Source organism: Stenella coeruleoalba (assembly GCF_951394435.1).
Source record: "Stenella coeruleoalba genome assembly, chromosome: 2".
Taxonomy (NCBI): Eukaryota; Metazoa; Chordata; class Mammalia; order Artiodactyla; family Delphinidae; genus Stenella; species Stenella coeruleoalba.
This window is the reverse complement of record NC_137147.1, coordinates 154,486,098-154,509,096: the sequence shown is the minus strand read 5'-3', so window position 1 is coordinate 154,509,096 and position 22,999 is coordinate 154,486,098. Positions and strand designations below refer to the sequence as shown.

At 41.1% G+C, this 22,999-nt stretch overlaps 1 protein-coding gene across 2 annotated transcripts in view; it reads left to right on the top strand.

Annotated features, from left to right (window-relative positions):
- Positions 1-110: 110 nt before the first annotated feature.
- MAPK6 (mitogen-activated protein kinase 6) overlaps positions 111-22,999 on the top strand; it is a 35,590-nt gene continuing 12,701 nt past the window's right edge. The window contains exons 1-2 of one of the 2 annotated variants that reach the window (XM_079914874.1): positions 111-256; positions 20,969-22,149. In XM_079914874.1, the coding sequence (XP_079771000.1) occupies positions 21,595-22,149 (555 nt within the window). In that variant the 5' untranslated portion in view covers positions 111-256; positions 20,969-21,594. Of the gene's footprint in view, positions 257-574; positions 1,102-20,968; positions 22,150-22,999 lie in introns of those variants that run through there. The other variant, XM_079914875.1, reaches the window with a different exon arrangement.

Here is a 22,999-nt window from a genome sequence, read left to right as displayed (position 1 = left end):
CCGGCGCGCGGGGCTGGTCTGGGGTAGGGGCGGGGGCGGGGGCACCCGTGGAGTGAGCCTGTGACGTGAGAGGGCGTGGCTCCTGGAAACCCCGCCCCCTTCCTCGCCCTCTCTCGCGGGTCGGGGTTACATGGCGGCGACTGCGGCAAAGCGAGAGCCTCGGAGACGCCGCTGCCGCCAGCACAGCCGGAGACCTGAGCCGACGCAGGGGGCTGTCCGTGGGCCTCGCACTCCCTCGATGAGTCGGAGAAGTCCCGTGAGTATGTGTGTGTACGTGTGCAGGGCGCGCCGGCGGGGCTGCTCAGGAGGGCGCCGCGGCGGGCCCCGCGGCGGCGGCGGAGCCGGCTCCCTCCATTGTGTGTGACCCTCCGGCTGCAGCCGCTCAACAAAGGCGCTTTTGTTCCGTCTCCCGCCCGCCCCCGGCCCGCCCGCCGGCTCGCTAACTCGGGCCTGGCCGGCGCGGGCCGGCGGGCGGCGGGCCGGGGTCCCCGCGTGGGGCCGGCAGTGCGACCGGCGCGCCCCTCCCACCCGGCACGCCCCTCGCCGGCCGCGGTTCCGGGCCCGGCCGCGACTGCCCGCCCCGGGGCCCCGCTTTCTGGCTACCGCACCGCCGCCCGCACCCGGGTCAGCGGGTTCGAAGCCCGGCCCGGCCCCGCCGGCGGGCCCGGGGCGGCGGCCGGGAAGGGCGGCCCGCCCCGGGAGCGTGAGGTGGCGCGGAGTCTCGCCTTCCTGGCACGCTGCCTTTCGAAATGCTCCCGCGTCTCCTCCCCCATCCCACTCGGGTGACTCGGCCTCAGCTGACTCCGGCCGGGCAAAGTCTCCAGTGCACTCGGCAAATTGCGTAGCGCGCCGCTCACCCGGCTCGGCTCAGAGCCCTGAAGTCCTCTGCCTGAGTTGAGTGTGGCCGTAAAGGAGGTACAGAAAAAGTCGTCTGAATCGGAATTCCTAATTTCCTCCTCCTCTACTACACCCTTGCCTGAGCTGCGTTCGGGACGTGGAGCGGTGGTGGTCCATGAAGGTCCCCAAATGAAAACTTGTTTTGTCAGTTTACTGAAAAGGGGCCTCCTCGCTCCGCTGTGCATTTTTCCCTGACTTGGTGAGGTGCGTTGAAAACTAAGGGCGTTTTGGCCGCCTTTTGTTCCTTGGCTTAGTAAGACTGGTTCAGGTGTTATGTGGGAGCGCCCCGGAGCAGGATATTTTTGATTCCTTTCCTGTTTTATTTTTTCCTTTGCTCGCTCATTGGAAAAGGTCCAGTAAAGGGAAACTGGTGAGGTGGAATTAGAAGCCTACAGCATTTGCAGCAAAATTCATGTTCTTTCCTTCAATGCTAAAAATGCTCCCCAAAGTCAGTCTGAGTGTTAACTTTTTTGCAGGTACAAGATGGTTTGTCAAGGGAAACAAAAATTAACAGGGGACAAAATGGAGCGAAAACAGCTTCAGAGTAGTTTTCTGATTGTTTGATTTGTCTAGCCGTGTCATTTTTTTTTTTTTTTCCCCTTTTTCGGTACGCGGGCCTCTCACTGTTGTGGCCTCTTCCGTTGCGGGGCACAGGCTCCGGACGCGCAGGCTCAGCGGCCATGGCTCACGGGCCCAGCCGCTCCGCCGCATGTGGGATCTTCCCGGACCGGGGCACGAACCCGTGTCCCCTGCATCGGCAGGCGGACTCTCAACCACTGCGCCACCAGGGAAGCCCTAGCCGTGTCATTTAAAGTTCTGATTGGACACATTCTCTCTAACGTTGGGAAACTGAGATGGTCTGACTAGAAGAATGAGTGTTCTGAGCTAGAAGAATGAAGGGACCAAACAGGACTGGGCCCTGAAAGGGAACTGCCTCTAGAGTTTCTTCTTAGCAATGTCAGATATTTATGTTTGAAATATAATTTCTAATTGGGTGGCAGAGACTTTACACTTCTTTAACGGGTCGTTGTTCAAACGTGTTTACATGTGCCAAGGAGCGTGGAGTCCTTTTCCATATATGTGTTACATCACTTAATAAGAATTGCCTTGTGAAACTTGGTAAAATTGCTTATTGGTGTCCTAAATTCAGTAATTGCAGTCATGTAGGAAATATGCCAGATTTGAGCAGGATACGTTTTAATCACCTAAGTATTACTGTTCAGAAAAAAACTCTGGGAAATGGAGAATTATTTAGAAAAACCATTATATATCACCATATTTTGCAGTTCATTTATTTGCAAAAGAGGATTAAAAGTGTTTGCTACTTTCTGTGATTAAGAAGGAATCCAGAGAAGATTGAAGATCAGTTAATTTTGCAATAGGAAAAAAGCACATGTTCTAATGACAAATGTTAGTACTAAAAGTGTTGCAGCATTTTGCATAAGTTCATTTAAGCATCGTGAGAATTCATAACTGACAAAATAGGAAGGTTTGCTGACTCAGGGTACATTGCTGAAGGGGATGGGGTCGGGTAGGAGGAAGCTTAGAAGTGCTGCAAGTTTTGAGTTGGGTGATGACTCATCCTGCCCACGGACTGCTACGTGGCCTTTTTTTTACACACTGTATTTTTTTAAATGATAGGCTAAAATTCTCCTGTACACATTATAATTGTCTCTCTCATAGAGGAGCCACAGTTTCTGTAAAAAAGTAATGGCTTCTTAAATTGCATTTTAAAAGGATATCATTTATCCTGCAGGTGGAATTTTGTAATATTTGTTGAGAGGAAAGGTAAAATTAATTGCTGGTTAGTTGCTGCAATTAAATACTTGATACTAGCAGTTCGTTGGTTATTATTGAGAGAGATTTCTTATGGATTATTTACAAAGGACAGATAGTACTTTTATGGTGTGGATAGAAATTAACCTTTTGTTTTCATTGGTAATGTAAAAGTTATCTTTATAATATCTAGAAATTACTGTAGTTTAAATAAGTGTTGTAAAAGCACAGCAGTGTTTAATCAGATAAAGCTCTTAATATGAACATTTCACTCTGATGGAATTATATTTAGTGCTTTCTCCTGATCTACGTGAATTTGCTGTTTTAATAAAGACAACTTAGAATAGGTATTGTTATAGGCACTATTTTTTCATCAGTCTTTTTCTAAGATAAGCTGAATGTACAGCTCCAAATTTAGGACTTACATTGAAATTTGGTAATAAAATAATTTTGACCATTGTAGAAAGCCATTGTTTAGCAGGTTGGCTTAAAGTAAGATTGAGGGAAAAAAGAAGATTGAGATAGCAGTTTGTTTTAAAAGTGAGAAAAAACTCCCCACTCCCAAGTTTTTCTTTGTATATATGATTTATCTTCTCAGTGATTTATTTGAAGGGGTTTGTGGGCAGTAAAGTGTATTAATGAGAATCAGATCTTTGGAGAGATTTTGGAAGAACGTTGTATGATTTATATAGGGGAGCTTTAGTAAAATTTAATTCAAACTTTAAACTGTATTTCCCACTAAAGGAAATCTAAAAATACAAATTTAAAAGTATTATAGATTTTCAAAGCATCCTGTCATTTAGAGGTTGAACATGTATTTCCAGTGTGTGTGTTTTGAGAATACAGGTAATTACCTGTCATGCTTCATTCAGAATTTATAAACAAACTGGGTGTGTTAGCCTATCTCCTTTCTATGAGGTATTGCCTTATGAAACTATGAGCCTCACCACTGCTATCCAGTTCCTTGTTTGCATTGCATGCTCTAGGGCCCATGTTAAAATAGAAGATGCCTCAAAAGTAAATTCTTTCTGGCATTGTTGGCTTCCCACTGTCAGCTCCTTCAGCCTGTTTTGTGGGCCTGTTACATTACTCCACTGCCTGCTAGGGGTATGGGGATTTTGGTCGGTTTTATTGCTCAGAGCCCTGACTGAGACTTCATAAAAACAATAATGTAATTGTAGTTACTTTTTTTTCCTGGGAGTTGCTTGTCATGTGGAGGTGATGCATTTAGAAAGGTTTGTCTTATATACATGTCAGCCTTTTAAATCCATTTCTGAAAAGTAGTACCCAGACTGATTGTCTGTAGCAAATCACATTTTCCCATTGATATTCATTTAAATTTGATATTTTTTAATGGGGAAAAAATGGTATCACGAAAATTGTTTGTTAGAATCCTAGCATTTACTTCAGGGAAGAGACTGCTTCTTCAAGAGTATGAGAAATCTGTGTGCATTTAATTCTATACAACTATAAAACTATAAAATGTTAGTTTTTATGGAGGGGTCATGGGTATTATCTTCCCCCAGTTACATCATTTGACAGCTAAAAAAACTGAGGCCCAGAGAAATCTAAGACCTTGTTACTCACAGGGTGATTTCTGGGCAAGCAGTATTAGCAGCACCTGGGAATTTGTTGGAAGTGCAGAATCTCGACCCCATCTCAAGACTTACTGTGTTAGAACCTGCAGTTTAACTAGATTCTTAGGTGATTCAAATGCACATTCATTTCTGGAAGCATTGCTAAGTAACCATACATAAGTTGCTCAGCTGGTTAGTGACTGATTTGGAAAACTCAGGTCTTCTGAGTTGCTCTTTCCATTGGCCCTCCTGAAAAAAAAAGTCAAAAGGAAGATTGAGGATCTAATCACTGTCCAGTAGAACTTTCTGTGATGATAGAAATGTTTTATTCTGTGCTGTCCAATGAGATAACCACTAGCCACATGTGACTGTTGAGCATTTGACAGGTGGCTAGTGCACCTGAGGAACTGAATATTTAATTATATGTAATTTTAATTAATTTATACTTAAATAGCTGCATGAAGTTAGTGGCTACCATATTGGACAGCACAGATTTAGATGATCTTTGCCCACACTAAATTTAAAATAGTCTAAGCTGTAATTTAATAACTGATTAGGCTTTTAACGTATAATTTTCTTCTAACAGATTTTTTGAAGGAAAAAAATTTAATCTTTCTTCTTGATTCTTGAGAAAAGTATTAGGTACTTATTAAATAGATATGTTATAAAAGCAATTGATAACTTATGAAAAATATGCAATTTATTTTAAAACTGATACGTATGAATTTATAGCATGGTGAGCGTGATCCTAAGATGTACAGTTTGATAAGTTTTGACAAATGTGTCGAGTTGAGAGTTCATATAACATTAAAATATAAAATATTTTTATCACCCCTAAAAAAATAACTGATTAGGCTTAATTTAATAATTTCCCTCTTCATTTACAAATTGGAGAGACGGTAGGTTTCTAACTACCTGCTTTTCTAATATGCCCAGATATTATTTTAGTAGTTATTATAAAACAATGCCAATTATCTGATTGATACTCCTGTGTTCAGTAATGTAGACACTCAAAGTTGCAAGAATATGCATTTTCCCATTTGTCTCAGTAAAGATATTTTCACTTGGATTTAAAAATATTAAAAATAACCTGTTAAGTAAATATTCCTTAATTATCTTGCAGATAGCATTGAGGGGACAGTTTTGCCTCTGGCCTAGTACCTCCAGGCTTTTTTCCACTTGTTGATAAGCTCCCAGATTGATCTGCCATTTGTTATGTTATTTCCAGGCAGAGAAACATTGAGTGGTTCTTAACCTCCCACCTTATGCAGTGGTAAGATTCTAACCCTAGAGTAAGTCAGAGTGGCCTGTGTCCAGATCTTGACATTTACTATATGTGTGATTTCAGTGAACTTGATTTACCTCTTGGAGCAAAAGTGTTCATATTTGTAAAATGTGACTTACAAGGTGTTGGTTCTGAGTAACAGAAGTAGTTGGTTTTAGAAAGTGCCTGTCACTTAATAGATAGTAAATTTGAATTACCTTCCCTTCCCCTTGTGATTAGCTTTTTATAGCCTTCTGTATTTAGTCTTATGTTTAAGATTCCAACCAAACTTAAGGGATATTCTGATTTTAAGTCTTGTTGGTTCCCACCGATTACATGGCTTCCTGCCTTGCTTCATTCATGTTATATCCCTTGTACATTCCTCCACTTGTGCTCTAGATTCCTTCTCTTGACTTCTTAAGGACTCATTTCTTGCCTGCATCTTGAATTTTGCCCTTTCTATTGGGCCATCTTTATTGGTATACAGATGTGCTCTAGAGCTATGCTGTCCAATATAGCCACTAGCCACATGTGGCTAATTAAACAAAAATTAATTTAAAAAACTTCAGTTCCTCAGTCATACTAGCTACATTTCAGTTGCTTGGTAGCCATGTGTAGCTATTGACTCTGTATTGGACAGTGCAGATATAGAATAGAAATCTGTTATAAACCCTCTCCTGATTCCACATTCTTCTCCTCTAGTTACTGCCTCATTTCTCTGATCCTCTTTCAAGCAGATTTTCAAGAACTGTCTTTGTGTGCTCTCTCCACTTTCATTTGCTCTTCAACTCCAGACTGGTTTCTATCACCATCTCACCACTGAAAGTACTCTAGTCAAGGTTACCAGTGATATCCATTTACCAATTCTATCTTAAAGGATCTTGCAGCAGCATTCAGTATTATTGACCACAGTTTTCTGCCTATTCTCCTGCTTCTCTTAGTTTATGGGACACATATTCCTGTATTCCTCCTACCTCACACTTTGTCATACTTTTTTTTTTTTTACAGGCTTCTCTCTCCTCTCCTGCCTCTAAGTATTGGCATATCCCAGAGGTTAGTCCTGGACTTTTTTCCCCCCTTCTCTTGATTCTTTCCATAGGAGGTCTCATTCAATTTAGTTTTTTAAATAGTATCTATATGTGAATAATTCTCAAGTGTTTGTTTCTGGTTTAGACTTCTCACCTAAATAGACTTAATATGTCCAAAATAGACCTCTTTCTCCCATATTGTTCTCCAAGTCTTCCTCATCTCAGTAATTGTCACCTAGGAGTTATCCTTAAAACCTATTTTTCCCTTTATCCACCATATCTAATCCATCATCACGTTTTCTTGGTCTCCAAAATATGATTTTGATTTCTCCTGTTTTACATCTTCATTTCTACCAGCCTAATCTCAGTCGCCATCATTTCATGTGGCCTACTGAAATAGCTTTTAACTGGCCTCTGCTTTCACTTGACCATCTTCTTCAGTGCATTCTCCTCCTGGTAGCCAGAATCATCTTTTAAAAATGGAGATGGAAAAAAAAAAAATGGAGATGAAACAGGACTTCCCTGGTCGCGCAGTGGTTGACAGTCCGCCTGCCGATGCAAGGGACACGGGTTTGTGCTCTGGTGCGGGAAGATCCCACATGCCGCGGAGCGGCTGGGCCCGTGAGCCATGGCCGCTGAGCCTGCGCGTCCGGAGCATGTGCTCCGCAACGGGAGAGGCCACAACAGTGAGAGGCCCACGTACCGGGAAAAAAAAAAAAATGGAGATGAAACCATGCCAGTTGTCTGCTTAAAATCCTTCAGTAGCTTTCTTAGTTATAAAATTCAGAATCCTGCCTCATGTGTTTGCCATCAGTCCCTGCTCCTTTTGCTCAGGACACTGTCGCATCTTTTCTTTTCCTCCAGAATACCAAGTTATGTCCTGCTCTAGGTTGTATTTGCTTTTTCCTCTGTTTGGAACACACTTTTCCCATCTCTTAGCAACACTGGTTCTGTCTTACTATTCAGGCTTCAGTTCCTTAGATGGCCATTTCCAAGTCACCCAGTCATAGCACTTGGCCAAATCTGAAGTTATGTTTACTTGTTAATCTTTCCTCATTAGAATGTAAAGTCTTTGGAAGCAGAAGAACCTTAACTGTCTTATTCTCCACTGTACCAGGAAACAGTGCCTGACACGTGCCAAGTGCTCAGTAAATTTTTGTGCACGGTATAAAATGTTTGTTTGACTCCCTTAAACTTCTATAGGGAAAAAGTACATTAAAGATTGCATTGTAGTCATTGTAACATGTGATTCTGAACTGGGTTTATTTAGCTCTCAAGTACATTATTGGTACAATTGTAAAAACTTAAATGGGATCTGAGTACTAGATAGTAGTACTATGCCAGTGTTAATTTCCTGACTTTGATGATTATATTTTGGTTATGCAGAAGAATGTTCTGTCTATAAGAAATATACTGTACTATTAAAGGGTTGGGGGGGAATGTGTAGTGTACTTGTCAGTAAATTACATTATTATTTGAGAGACAGTCATGGGCTTTGATTTGAAACCTGAGGTTCAAATTCTGGCTCTCACTGATATGTGCTTTTTAATGCATTATTTAAATTCTCTAAAGATCTTAGGACCCATTTTGCAGTGTTGTTAGGAGGATTTAGTGTAAGAGTAGTATGCTTCACACATACTACGTTCTTAAGCTTGCTATTGTTTATTCAGTTCTTTTAAAATTCAACTATTAAAATTCTATTCTCATGTTCAGTGCTGTGACTTCCTTTATAATACAAATGTTTTTCATTAATTGCTTTTATAAAAGCTGATAATGTAGGATAAATATGTACCAGATAATGTTATTTATATCGTCAACTTAGAACTTTTGAGCTGTACTCCATAATGCAGTTTTTTACTTTTTAATATTTTTTTATTTATTTTGTTTTTGCGGTTCGCGGGCCTCTCACTGTTGTGGCCTCTCCCGTTGCGGAGCACAGGCTCCGGACGCGCAGGCTCAGCAGCCATGGCTCACGGGCCCAGCCGCTCCGTGGCATGTGAGATCTTCCTGGACCGGGGCACGAACCCGTGTCCCCTGTATCGGCAGGCGGACTCTCAACCACTACGCCACCAGGGAAGCCCCATAATGTAGTTTTTTTAATTCTTTTTTTTTTTTTTTAATTTTTGGCCGCACCACATGGCATGCAGAATCTTAGTCCCAGACCAGGGATCGAACCGGTTCCCCCTGCGTTGGGAGCACAGAGTCTTAACCACTGGACTGCCAGGGAAGTCCTTAAATTCTTAAAAACTATATACTTTTAAAGTAGAAAGTAGAGCCCCTCAAAATTATTCCAATTAAAATATTTGGGAAAAAATAATAAAATGTGTATTTATCTTGAGTAACATGGTTAATTTCTATCTTCTTTGGAAGTGTCAGTGAATTTGTGGTATGTATATATGTATGTATGTACGTATGTGTGTATGTATTTATGGCCATGTGTGTGGCACGTGGGATCTTAGTTCCCAGGCCAGGGATTGAACCCATGCCCCCTGCCCAACCGCCAGGGAAGTCCCGAATCTGTGGTATTTAAATGTTAATGTATTAGTTTGTATTATTATTGATGTAAAAGTACACAACTGCTTGGCAAAATAAATCATTACTGATAATTGTTGATTTACTTAGTTTTCTTTTTCCTTCCCTTTACTCCCCATTGATGGGCATGTTAGTAAGTATACATAATGGCCAAAAAGGGACAAGGTGTTTAACGATGACCCATGAGCCTTTCATTATTTATCGCAGTCTGTTTTGAATAATATAAACTACTTCACTAACGCTGCAAACCTTACGATTGCATGATTCAGTTTACCCCCTTCTAGCACATTGTGCTCTTATGTTTTACTTCTACATGTGCTATAACCGCTACAGCACATTATTATTTTTGCTCTAAACAATCAATAGTCTCTTAAAGACATTTAAACATGGGTTTTGTTTTGTTTTAAAGGCTTTTTGTGTTTTCCAATTATTTACCCTTTCTGGGGATTTTGTTGCTTTCTGCAGATCTGGGGTTCCATTTGGTGTCATTTTCCTTCACCGTAAGCAACTTCTTTTAGCATTTCTTGTAGTGAAAGTCTGTTGGAGACAAGTTCTTTTCCCTTTTGTCTCTTTGAAATGTTTTTATTTCATCATTTTTGAAGTATGTTTTCCTAGATGTAGAATTCTGGGTTGATAGTTTCTTTTGGAACTTGAAAGGTGGTGTTCTGTTGTCTTCTGGCTTTCATTGTTTCTAATGATAAATCAGCCATTGTTTCTATTGTTTTTCCCTAGTATATACTTTTTCTCTTTTCCATAGTTGCTTTTAAGAGTTGCTCTTCCGCCCTTCCCACTCCCCAGTTTTCAACAGTTGATGATGTGCCTAAGTATGGGTTTCTTTGTATTTATCCTGCTTGCTGTTCATTGAGCTTCCAGGTTTGTGAGTTGATGTCTTTTATCAGTTTTGGAAAGTTTTTGTCCATTTTCTCATCACATACTTCTGCCCTGTCAGCTTTCTGAACCTTGGGGCTCTCTACTTTTCAGCCTAGCTGCCAACTCTTTGGATTGCTTGGACATTTTCTTTGCTTCTCAGTACCACCTCAGGTTTTCTTTATTTAACTCATGTTTTTGCCCATTTTCTAATGAAGAATATCTGCCTTACATTCAGAGTGACTTGGAGGGGTTTATCTCATATTCCTGTCTTGGCCTTCACCTTAAGAGGGCATCTGGGGCTTCCCTGGTGGTGCAGTGGTTGAGAGTCCGCTTGCCGATGCAGGGGACACGGGTTCGTGCCCCGGTCCGGGAAGATCCCAGATGCCACAGAGCGGCTGGGCCCGTGAGCCATGGCCGCTGAGCCTGCGCGTCCGGAGCCTGTGCTCCGCAACGGGAGAGGCCACAACAGTGAGAGGCCCGCGTACCGCAAAAAAAAAAAAAAAAAAAAAAAAGAGGGCATCTGTCTTGTACACAGTGGAGACCTATATGCTTCATGAGATTTTCTCTCAGCTTTCCGGCCTTGACTTCAGACTTGTGCCCTTAGTGAGGACCCGTGGGGAAGAATTGGCAGGTGGGGCTTGTAACTGGGCTTCCTCTGAATTCTAATCTGTTACCTGAATCCACATTCAGCTAGTAAAATTTGTTTATAAATTTGGTTGGTTTCTTCTTAGTCCTATTAGTGGAAAATTTCTTGTTTTCTTGCCACTTTGCCAGGAATGAGAATAGCCATGGTCTCTTGTCTTATGAAGAGCTCGACATTTTCTGGAACTTAATTTATTTAGAGTTCTTTGCATCCTTTCTGGTGTTTTTTAAAAATTTATTTGTTTATTTTTGGCTGCATTGGGTCTTTGTTGCTGTGCACGGGCTTTCTCTAATTGCGGTGAGCGGGGGCTTGTCATTGTGGTGGCTCCTCTTGTTGCGGAGCATGGGCTCTAGGTGCACGGGCTCCAGTAGTTGTGGCTCGCGGGCTCAGTAGTTGTAGCTCAAGGACTCGAGAGCGCAGGCTTAGTAGTTTGGCACACAGGCTTAGTTCCCCGCGTCATGGGGGATCTTTCCCGACCAGGGCTCGAACCCGTGTCCCCTGCATTGGCAGGTGGATTCTTAACCACTGCGCCACCAGGGAAGTCCCCTGATGTTTAAAAACAAAACAAAAAAACTACAATTTTGTAGCTTATTCAACTTATCAGGGTTTATAGGATGAGAGTGATGGTGTCTTGCAACTTTCTGCATACTAATCAGGAGTGGAAATCCTGAGCCATTCACTAAACTTAAAACATTTTGGAGCTGGAAGAGACCATAGAAATCACGTAGTTTAGCTCCATCATTTTCCTGATGAGGAACTAAGATGTAGAAATCTGAGATGCTTTGATTACAAAGCTAATTTAGCCACAGATCCTGGACTAGACTTCAGATCTCTTCATGTTTCTTTGTTTTTGTTTTTAGTATGGGGTTAGTGAAATCAGACAGGAATTTTTCAGCAGTGCCAAACCATAGTGTGAATCTGAAAGGAAACTTACATGATTTTTTATTTTGCAAGCTTTGTTCAAGTCTGGAGAAAATGAGAAACAAAGGAGGAAAGATACTCCAGAAAAGTTATATGCCATCTGAATCATTTTTTTAAAATTTGGGGGGACTTCCCTGGTGGCACAGTGGTTAAGAATCCACCTGCCAATGCAGGGGACATGTGTTCGAGCCCTGGTCCGGAAAGATCCCCCATGACGCGGGTAACTAAGCCTGTGTGCCACAACTACTGAACCCACGTGCTATAACTACTGAAGCCCGCGTGCCTAGAGCCCATGCTCTGCAACAAGAGAAGCCACCGCGATAAGCCCGCGGACCGCAACCAAGAGTAGCCCCCGCTTGCCACAACTAGAGAAAGTCCACGTGCAGCAACAAAGACCCAACACAACCAAAAATAAATAAATAAAATTAAAAATTAAAAAAAGGATATCTCTTAAAAAAAAAAAATGTTGGGGACTCTCTAACCAAGCATGTGGTTGCCTCCATTTGATGAGGTCCAGAAATGTTTTGTGTGGTCTTGCACAATGTGGCCTTCTTCAGACCCTCACCAGGGTTAGCTCAAAAGTGACAGCTGTTATATTTGATGTATAGTCTGGAAAGCTGTGGTGCTAGATGCCATAGACCCTACTAGGATGGAGTAAAGAACAGTAAAATCAGAGTAATGTCAGGGTCTTGCATATCTTCATGATACCTACTTGCTGTCATATAGGCTAGTAGGACTTTTTATAGAATCCTACTCATCTGGTTATATAGGATACTATTTCAGTGGCACAGTCCCTCTCCACTACCTCAGCAAAACAAACCAGGAGCTATAACAAAGCTGAAGTGTTTTTGTTTCTTCAGTCTGAGTGGGTTGAAATCAGTTGCTTTCTTCAGATGTTGGCAGACCTATGTGTTCACCATAGGGTGAGGCTCTTGGGGGAATGCATGGAAAGGAAAGTACCGTATTTAGGAGTCATCACTGATGTTCCCACTTGGTAGGTCAGAATGTGATCAGATTTTGAAAAATTGAGGGTAGAGCTTGTCCAAAACTTCCTACTATCAAGTAGAATATGTTATTTACATTAATTCATTCAGTAGTTTTTAAGGTGCTTACTAAGTACCAGGAGCTATGATCAGAAAATGTCAGTAAAGCTACTTAGTTCCAAACCTTTTATTTTATTATTATTTTATTTATTGGTACGCGGGCCTCTCACTGCTGTGGCTTCTCCCGTTGTGGAGCACAGGCTCCAGACGCGCAGGCTCAGCGGCCATGGCCCCAAACCTTTTATTTTAAAATACAGCTACAACAAAGGGGAAGGGAGTGGTGCCCTAGAAAATGAAGATAGGATTTGAAGATTAGAGATTAGATGAGATTGGGGGTGGATGGCCAAAGACGAAGGAAAATGCTATTAGAAAAGAGAAGAGAGAAAGAAGGCCTAGTGGGACAGGGAGGAATGTACTACAATGGAGTGTGTTGTTACTGTGATGCTCTAGGAGTGAATATGTGCTCCATGAGGTTTTTTTGTTTTGTTTTGTTTTGTTTTTTGACCCCTTGTGTACCTTAATGCCTAAAAGAATGCCTGGCATTTGGTAAGCACTAAAGGTTTTGTTGAATAAAAATGTAGTGGATGGGGCTTCCCTGGTGGCACAGTGGTTGAGAGTCCGCCTGCTGACGCAGGGGACACGGGTTCGTGCCCAGGTCCGGGAAGATCCCACACGCCGCGGAGCGGCTGGGCCCGTGAGCCATGGCCGCCGGGCCTGCGCGTCTGGAGCCTGTGCTCCACAACGGGGAGAGGCCACAACAGTGAGAGGCCCGCGTACCGCAAAAAAAAAAAAAAAAAAAAAATGTAGCAGATGGATGGAAGAATTGAAGCTGTTTTAGTGAAAGCTGTTCGAAACAATCTAGGTTCTCTCTGCTTCTGGGCCATGTTGGGATTGCATTTCCCTACTGCCTTGAAGTAGGTGGGACAGTGTGACCTGCTTTGGTCAATAAAATGTGAGTAGAAGTGAAGTGTATCATTTTTAGACGAAGGTTTAGGCACCAGTGCGATATTCCTTCTTCTTTCCCTCTGGCACACTGAGTGGCAATGACAGAGATGGTAGCTACTTCAAGAGTTTAGATAACAGCTATGTTGGTCTTGTTGCATGAGCTGGACTTAAAAGTTTAAGTCACTGATATTTTAGGGTTATCGGTTACTGTAACACTGCATAACCTATCTTGACTACTATTACAGAAATTTATATTCATTTTTGTTTGGTTGGAGTCTTCAGATTTCCAAAGGTACTTGAAGAAGGAGGCTGCCTACTTGTCTCCTACTTATATATTTGCCTCAAGTGTTTCCTTACCATTAGTTAGGAGAGGAGTCTTAGAAATGAGGGCTTAGGCAGGAAGAGGATAGGAGAAGAATGAAGGGTTATTACAGTCATTAAAAATTTTCCATCCATAAATTTCTAGAAGGAATCATGTTTGTTTAATGTTAGGTTTATAGTAATTTCAATCACATTTCCACCATTCTGGGCATCCCACCATAATAAGTGGGAGCAAAAACTAGTGAAATAAAAGACTTATATGGTGCTTTCATAAATCATAGACTTTTAGAATTGGAAGCGTCTTTAGAGAGATTCTTTGACTTGTTTATCTGGTCTGTGAAGTTCAAATATTCCAATATAGGTACTTAGAGTAAATTAAATAGCAACTAGAAATGAACATCAAAGTAAACAATGACATTTATTTTATAATGGCCTTTTAAATGGCTGAGTGTTATTTAGGCAAAGTTACAGACAATTTAAGAACAGAAGTTAGGAGTAGAAGAGGAGTTTTTAAAAAACTGGATATTTTATTAGAAGCTATGTAATCATCCATCTTTGAGAGTTCTTCTGTGTAGCTTACAGTAGTTACTGAGAGCAGGCAAAGCCTGTTAGTCTTCAGGGCTCAAGTGTTAAGGTCCTCCTTCCCACACCAGCCAGGTCCCTAAGATGATTCACTGACACTGGTTTGCACTTTGGACCTCCTCTAGGTCTAAATCCTGAGAGGGGTCCCTGGTAACTCTGAGGGCTACCCTACATTAGGAGTGAGGGCTTTGTCAAGAATGTATATAAGCAAGCAGTTAAGCTGTACCCTTTGGCCTTCTCTGCCCTAGAAACTTAGTATCTTCGATGAGAGCTTGAGAACATGATCTTCGGGAAGGGTGAATTTGCTATAACAACACCTCTCTGTGCCAGGGTTAGGAGACAGTCGTAGGTGAATGTAAGCAGAACTCAACCTTTCCCTTCTCTCCAAAAGCAGCTGGGTTTTGGCTGAGGAGATGTGAGGCTGGCTGAATGCCAGTTAACTCAAATTACTCACTTCACCCTGGAAAAGAGCTAAATAGGCAAGAGCTCGGGGGGTGGTGTGGGGGGGGTGTTTGAGTGAGTATGATCAGGCCAGATGACCCAAGTCAGCATTTAACCTCAGAAGCAGCAGAATAGAAGATGGAAGAGAAAACCGGACAAATAACCTTTATGTTTAAGGCCCTCACCTCAAACTTTGTACTTTGTGACACTGACCAGGTTGTTCCTGGATAAGAAAGGAAAGAAAATCCAATTTCTGTAGAATGTGGAGATGGGGCAGAGTGAAGTTATTCTACTGTCTTTTCTTTCTTTTGCATTTTATAACTTTACTTCATACACTTAGGCTTGACTCAGAGTACCTGCATTTCTCTTGGTGTAGGGGTAGGCTAACTGACTGAAAGCAGGAGACAATTTCAGGAAGAAAGGAGAGCTTGAGGCAACAGTTGTGGCTAATGCAGCTTCAGGAAACTGCATGTAAATGTTGGAAACTGGTACTCAGCCTGGGCTACATAGAGAGCTTTTACTTCCATGTTATGGTGAATCACTGAAAGAAAACCAAAGAGCCAGTTTCATCCTTATAAATCATTCTTTGTACTTCATTTTATCTACCAAATTGTTAAAAACAAAACAACATTGATTCAGCTAATTAAAACTTAACCAGTGATCTCTCTCCAAGCAACAAACGCAGTGTCAACCCTGATGTTGGTAGGAACGGGTAATATTTGCAGGCAGAAATTGCAAAGGTGGTGGGAAGGGTCATTTTTAAGTTGCTGTCCTGTCATAGTTTTCCCTTTCCTCCCTTGAAGTGTGTGGAAAGTGCAAAAGGAATATAGAATCACAGATCCTTCCAGAGTCTAAGCCTTGAACTTTGCTTTTATGGGGTTAAACATGAAAGATGGTGGAGAAAATGGTATAAATGAGACATTTCTAGAGGTTGGTGATGTGGATGGAGAATGCTCTGATGAGTAATCTGCTGATCCAGTTGAGTTGCATGTGCATGCCCGTGGAACTCCCTGATGGATATGAAAGATGGAGGTGATTGGAGAGATCAGGATTTGGAATATAACTGCCATGAGGGTCAAGGTGATAAGGAAGAAGCTGTTTTCATGGTCACTAAGGAGGAGCATGGGAGACCTCTGGCTTTTTAGGGCTTCCTGACCTCTAATTACGTCAGATCCCCCAGTGTCTAGGCTCTCATACCATCCTGTACCATCTGGAACCATTTTTCCCTTCTGCATTCTCCTTTTTCATATTGTTAGTTTATTGTTTGTCTCCAACCATACCATAAACTCCATGAGGACAGGGCCCAAGCCTATTTTTACTTACCATTTTATCCCCAGTGCTTAGTATATTGACAAGTACATAACATATAATTAGCAAATACTTGCTGAATGGAGTGGGACTGAATTGGAAACATTTACTGGATCTACTTTATCATGCAGAGGTATAACATTACCTCCAACTTACTGTTTAAGGTGAGCTTATTCTTCAAGCTCCTGGATGAAAAGGTGCTAAATAAATAGCTTTTGGTCTAATAGATACTGAAGGACTTCAAAGAGTACTACTCACAGACAGTGAGGCAACTCACTGAGCAAGCACTATTGTAAATAATGGGATATTCTCCTTTACCCCCCCCCCGCCAATTTTTTATTGGTACAGTCCTCACTGTCTAGTGGAATTACAGTTTTGTTGATAAATATTACCTTGTTTCTTTAGATTGGTCTCATTTCTGTAAAGTCTGCTTAAGGCTTTCAATATAGTCATCATCTGAATCTATAATGAGAACTCTGCAGTTCTCAGCGTAGGTAAAACTCCTGCCTTCCCCAAGATGAATTTTTACCCACTCTTTACCCCGTAAATGCTGACCAGTCATTGAGATTTCTGAAGAGGCATTCTCATCCTTCCACTTGTTTCTGCTCTGTAGTGCTTCTTGGTCTCACTGAAATTGAAAGGGGGCAGTTGTGGTTGGAGGTCTTGAGCAGAGATCTCTCATAATCTGAGTAAAGATGTCTCTCTCATAATCTGGCTGCAGTTCCTACTGTCGTGCTCTTGGATGATAGTGGTGTTTTTCTTCGTGGGGCGGGGGCACGTCGGGTCTTCGTTGAGGAACATGAGATCTTTGTTGAGGCATGCGGGATCTCTTCATTCCGGCGCTTGGGTTTCTCTCTAGTTGTGGTGTGCGGGTTTTCTCTCTCTAGTGGCGCTTGGGTTTTCTCTCTCTAGTTGTGGTGTGCGAGTTTTCTCTCTCTAGTTGTGGTACACGGGCTCCAGAGTGCGGGGGCTCTGTAGGTTGCAGCGCGTGGGCTCTCTTGTTGAGGCTCGCAGGCTTAGTTGTCCCAGGGCACGCAGGATCTTAGTTCCCCAACCAGGGATCGAACCCACGCCCCCTGCATTGCAAGGTGGATTCTTTACCATAGGACTACCAGGGAAGTCCCAGTGGTGTTGTTTTTAGCAAAGCCTTATTTCTGCTTGCCCATGATTGCTATATTAGTAAACTAGAAGCTTAAGAGAGTACCTAGAGGTTTTACTGTTCTTATGTCAAGTCTGTTAAACTGACATAAAAATGTACCTTTATCAAAAACTTAAAACTTGACTGAGCTTTAAGGAATTGTCTATGTTGGGCAAGAAGGTAGGTGTGAACAAACATTCTATTTCACATGGAGACTAGAAATGTAAATTTCAGAAACAGTGGACAGCCTTTGAAAAATACTTTTTTTAATGAACAATTATTTTATTTTTTTTTAAGAATCATTGTTATTTATTTATTTATTTATTTATTTACTTAGGCTGCACTGGGTCTTAGTTGTGGCACGCAGGATCTTTTAGTTGCCACATGCAGACTCATAGTAGTGGCATGCATGCAGGATTTAGTTCCCCAACCAGGGATTGAATCCCAGCCCCCTTCATAGGGATCATGGAGTCTTACCCACTGGACCACCGGGGAAGTCCTGACATATACTGATTTTTTTCTAAGATATTTGGTAGGGAACAGGAAGAATCAAGATGTATACAAATAGAAAAAATTGGAGTGGGGGGAGGCACACAATATTAATTAAAGCCCTTTAAAAATCTGAAGTATTTTTTTATTTAAAAGTTTATTTGTAAACCTTAATTTAACTTTTAAATGTTTTACTACAAATAGACTGATAAGCTACAGAATTTTTCGGAGTCTGTGGAGTCTGTGTTTATTTTTTTATTTCTGAGAAGCAGACAAAATACTTGCATGCAGAAGAAACCATCTCTGTCATAGTGAAACAAAGAAAGCTATTATGCTATTAACGTCTTTCACAATATTAAGTAGATGTAAGAAACACTCATATTTATTAAAATAACTCAGGGATAGTAAATAATCAGTTTTTATTAAATAAGCTATTGCCATTAGGATCATTTATCTACTTAGTCTCTGAGTTATTAGTGTCATCAGTTTCTCCTTCACACATTATTTTTAATGTTTGTGGATTTCTCAGAATTGAAGCATTTGCTCAGATTGAGGCAAATGCTGTTACCTTATTTTATTTTTCAGAACCTTGTGTTTCCACATGTGAAGTATGTAGGAATGTGAATGAAGCAGGCAGAAAATAAAGGCAGATTCCTCTGTTGTACGAAAGCTTCACCACTGTGAAATAGCTGATGTGTTTGGGTCCTAGCAGTTCTTAGGCCACACCTGAAGGTGATTGTAAGTTGTTACATGTTCAGGTTCGGAATGGACTGGTTTATTTCATACAATGATAAATTTTCTCCTGGCCTTTAAACGATTAGCTCTTTGAACAAAGGACTATTACAGCTGTCCTATTTCCAATCTCTTCAGACCGATTCAGAAAATAGCACTGTATATGCCCCTATACCAGCTTTAAGATCAAAAGTCAGCAACAGGAAACCAGGGCTTCCCTGGTGGCACAGTGGTTAAGAATCCACCTGCCAATGCAGGGGACACGGGTTCGAGCCCTGGTCTGGGAAGATCCCACATGCCGTGGAGCACCTAAGCCAGTGTGCCACAACTCCTGAGCCTGCTCTCTAGAGCCCGCGAGCCACAACTACTGAGCCCATGCACCTAGAGCCTGTGCTCCACAACAAGAGAAGCCACCACAATGAGAAGCCCGCGCACCGCCACACCTAGAGAAAGCCCGCACGCGGCAACGAAGACCCAACACAGCCAAAAATAAAAAAAAAAAAATTTTTTTAAAGCAACAGGAAGCCTTTCCATGTAAGGGTTAGTTAGGCTGTATTACATGCTCATAGGCATGTACATGAGCTACGACATTGCCCTCCTAGTTGCTTCTGGGACATGAGACACTCACCTTAGTGGCTTTCCAGTCCTAGTCCCTCTGTCTACAACAGTTTCTCCCACATAGCATCCCTAAGGCATACCCACTTCCTTACTTCCTCCTTTAGAGCTTTGCTCCAATAACACTTTATCAGAGAGGCATTTCCTAACTACCCTCCCTGTCCTCTTTCTCTGTTTTATTTTTCCACAACACTTATTGCCATCTAATATCTGTGTTTTACATTTTTGTCTGCCTGTATTCCCCCACTATAATGTGAGCTCTTCATTTACATACCACCTAACTGTAACATTCTAATAATTTGTCACACTTCAGTTTTTTTTTAAGAACTAACACATTAAAGATACAGTTGAAGAGTGCTGTGTAATCCTACCCTGATTCTTATCCCTTCCTTTATTCCTCAAGGTAATCATTATTATGAATTGGTTATTTATCAATCTTATGTTTTTTTTACTTTTGCTACATCTGTATGCACCCTAAAAGCATCATTTTGCACTTGATATAACTGGTTTCAGCATGCACATTTCTCTCTGCATTTGCTTTTTAAATTTAGTGTGTATTTGGTGATTTCAACCATCTCTATTCATTTTTTACTATTATATAGTAGTTCACTATATGAGTATAACTCATTTATTCTCTTATTGTTGAAAGTTTAGGCTTTTTTTGATATTTTGCCCTTACAAAGAAAATGAACATTTGCATGTTCATTTGCAAGCATTTCTCTAGGGACCTGTCCGTGAAGAAAAATTGCCAAGTCATAGGTATGATCCTTATTTATTTGCTTATGCCAAATTGCTCTTTGATGGTCTTACTGATTTAAACTCTCACCAATATTGTATGAAAGTTCCTGTTTTTCCACATTGCTCTCCAGACTTGATATTAACAGCTGACTCTTAATCAATCTGAAATGTTATCTTCATGAAGTAATTTTTCTGATTACCAGTGAAGTTAAACATCATTTCATGGGTTTTATTCATAGGTTTATTCACTGTTTAAGTTCACTCCTATGTAAATTTAAGAACATGCTCGGCAAATTTCTTATTTGTACTGCTACACTTTCGTTCATTAGATATTGTTAGGCAGAGTTAATAAGTAAACATGTTCTTTTTTTTTTTTTTTTGCGGTGTGTGGGCCTCTCACTGCTGTGGCCTCTTCTGTTGCGGAGCACAGGCTCCCGGACGCGCAGGCTCAGTGGCCATGGCTCACGGGCCCAGCCGCTCCGCGGCATGTGGGATCTTCCCAGACCGTGGCACGAACCCATGTCCCTGCATCGGCAGGCGGACTCTCAACCACTGCGCCACCAGGGAAGCCCAGTAAACATGTTCTTTAACAAACTAACACATTGCAGGCTATTATATATATATTTTTAGAAAAATGTTACTAATGCTTTACCCCTCAAAAATTCTAGAGAATTCTTTAAAAATATTCTGAGCCTTCCTTTGCTCATTGACATTTAAGAAATTATACAAGCTAATGACCTAAATAATATAAAGAATCTAGTATGGTGGGATCTGGAGTCTGAGCCAACACATGTGAATTGCTTACAACATGGATAGCTGTTTTTGATTGAGGGTCATCTTTCCATTTAGTGACTATAAATACGTAAGTTTAATGTACCAGTAGTAGCCTATAGCTAAATGCCCAGTTGTGTCATTTTATAGAGTTGAATAAAAGAGCATGTCCTGGGCTTCCCTGGTGGTCCAGTGGTTAAGACTCCTCGCTTACACTGCAGGGGGTATGGGTTTGATCCCTGGTCGGGGAAGTTCCGCCTGTCACAAGGTGCAGCCAAAAAAAAAAAAGCATTTCCTACAGTGGTGACTCTTTTCCTTCTTTTTTCTCATCCTCCAGGTTGTATCAGAGTAAGATGGACGGTAGCTTTGATTGTGATTGTGGTGAGCTGGAGCCACCTGATCACTAACAAAAGACATCTTCTGTTAACCAACAGCCACCAGGGCTTCCTGTTGAAATATACAGCAACAAAGGAAGAAAAGAAGCAAAACGGAAATAGTGCTTACCAGCACCTTAGAATGATGCTGCTCAGGACCAGTCCAACACTGAATGTATCTGCACTGTGAGGAGAATGTTCATAGAAGCCTGTTGTGTGCATATTTATTCACATTTTTGTTAAATGTTAAATCCTTCAGCACAGTAAATCTGAGTGCATAGTATGTCATTTCATTCCGTTTGAGTTTCTTGAGTGTTTTCTTTAAATGTCTGCAGAGTTGCTGCCCCTTTCTTGAACTATGAGTACTGCAATCTTTTTAATTCTCAGTATGAGTAGAGCTTTTTGAGCTTTAAATCTAAGGGGAACTCAACGGGCCTGGTTGGCATATGCAATGAAACCATCTTGCTGTGGAAGCAAAATTGTTTTTTTTCTACCTTTTTGAAAGATCTTTCCTTTTGATGCCAGCTTTCTTCCTTATTTACACAAGTTCAACAATACGAAAGGAAAAGGCAATAGTAAGGGTTTCAGAATGGCAGAGAAATTTGAAAGTCTCATGAACATTCATGGTTTTGATCTGGGCTCTAGGTATATGGACTTAAAACCATTGGGTTGTGGAGGCAATGGCTTGGTTTTTTCTGCTGTAGACAATGACTGTGACAAAAGAGTAGCCATCAAGAAAATTGTCCTTACCGATCCCCAGAGTGTTAAACATGCTCTGCGTGAAATCAAAATTATTAGAAGACTTGACCATGATAACATTGTGAAGGTGTTTGAAATTCTTGGTCCTAGTGGAAGCCAGTTAACAGATGATGTGGGCTCTCTTACTGAACTGAACAGTGTTTACATTGTTCAGGAGTACATGGAGACAGACTTGGCTAATGTCCTGGAGCAGGGCCCGTTACTGGAAGAGCATGCCAGGCTTTTCATGTATCAGCTGCTACGTGGGCTCAAATATATTCACTCAGCAAACGTACTGCACAGAGATCTCAAACCAGCTAATCTTTTCATTAATACTGAAGACTTGGTGCTGAAGATAGGCGACTTTGGTCTTGCACGGATCATGGATCCTCATTATTCCCATAAGGTATGTGGAAAGTCAGCTGAGACAGACCTTTAAACTGATATACATCATCAGATATAAGTGCTATGTTTCCTTTGTGTGTTGTGGCAGAAATTTTAGTTAATTGTATTAAACTTTACATAGTACCTTTTTTCCATTCACAGTCTCCCTGTGTTTGAAATGAAGGTGGAGTAGAATCCTGATTAAATACAAATTCTTAAAAGTGTATGGTTATTTATTATATTGATTTATATATTTATATTTATTATATAACTGAAATTCTCCCTTATTTAAAAGTAGGATATATCCTTATGTGTTTAGGGCAGAAGGTGGTTCTATCTGAAGGTAATAGGGGTTGCTATTTCAACTTTTATGCCTTTTTTTGGTCCATTCGAGTATACTATTCTGTTTTGCCTTGTTTAGTAAACTTAGTTTAGTTTGAAATCTAAATTCGCATAAAGTATACAATAAGAATAGCCAGAAGGATTCATAGTAACTTTGCCTTAAATAAAAGCTTGCTTTAATTTTCTGAGCTGAACTCTGGTCTTTTAGTTTTCAAATGAAATCATATGTGGGATCCTGATGTTCAAAATGTAAAAATGGAGCTGCTTTGGTTATAAAGCATCCGTGGGAGGCCTGCTTGCTTGGCTTCCCATAGCACATGTTTCAGACAAATCTTTTCATTTTCATGTATCATCTCACATTGAGTATAATTAATTTTAAAAAAAAACAACTTTAACATAGAAATTGAGTACCAAAATGAAATGGATGACCACATCCTCTTTATGGATAACAGTAAAGTATTGTAGATGGAACACTGAACTAGAAGTTACACTATCTAAAATTGAGTTAATTTCTACATCCAACTAAGCTA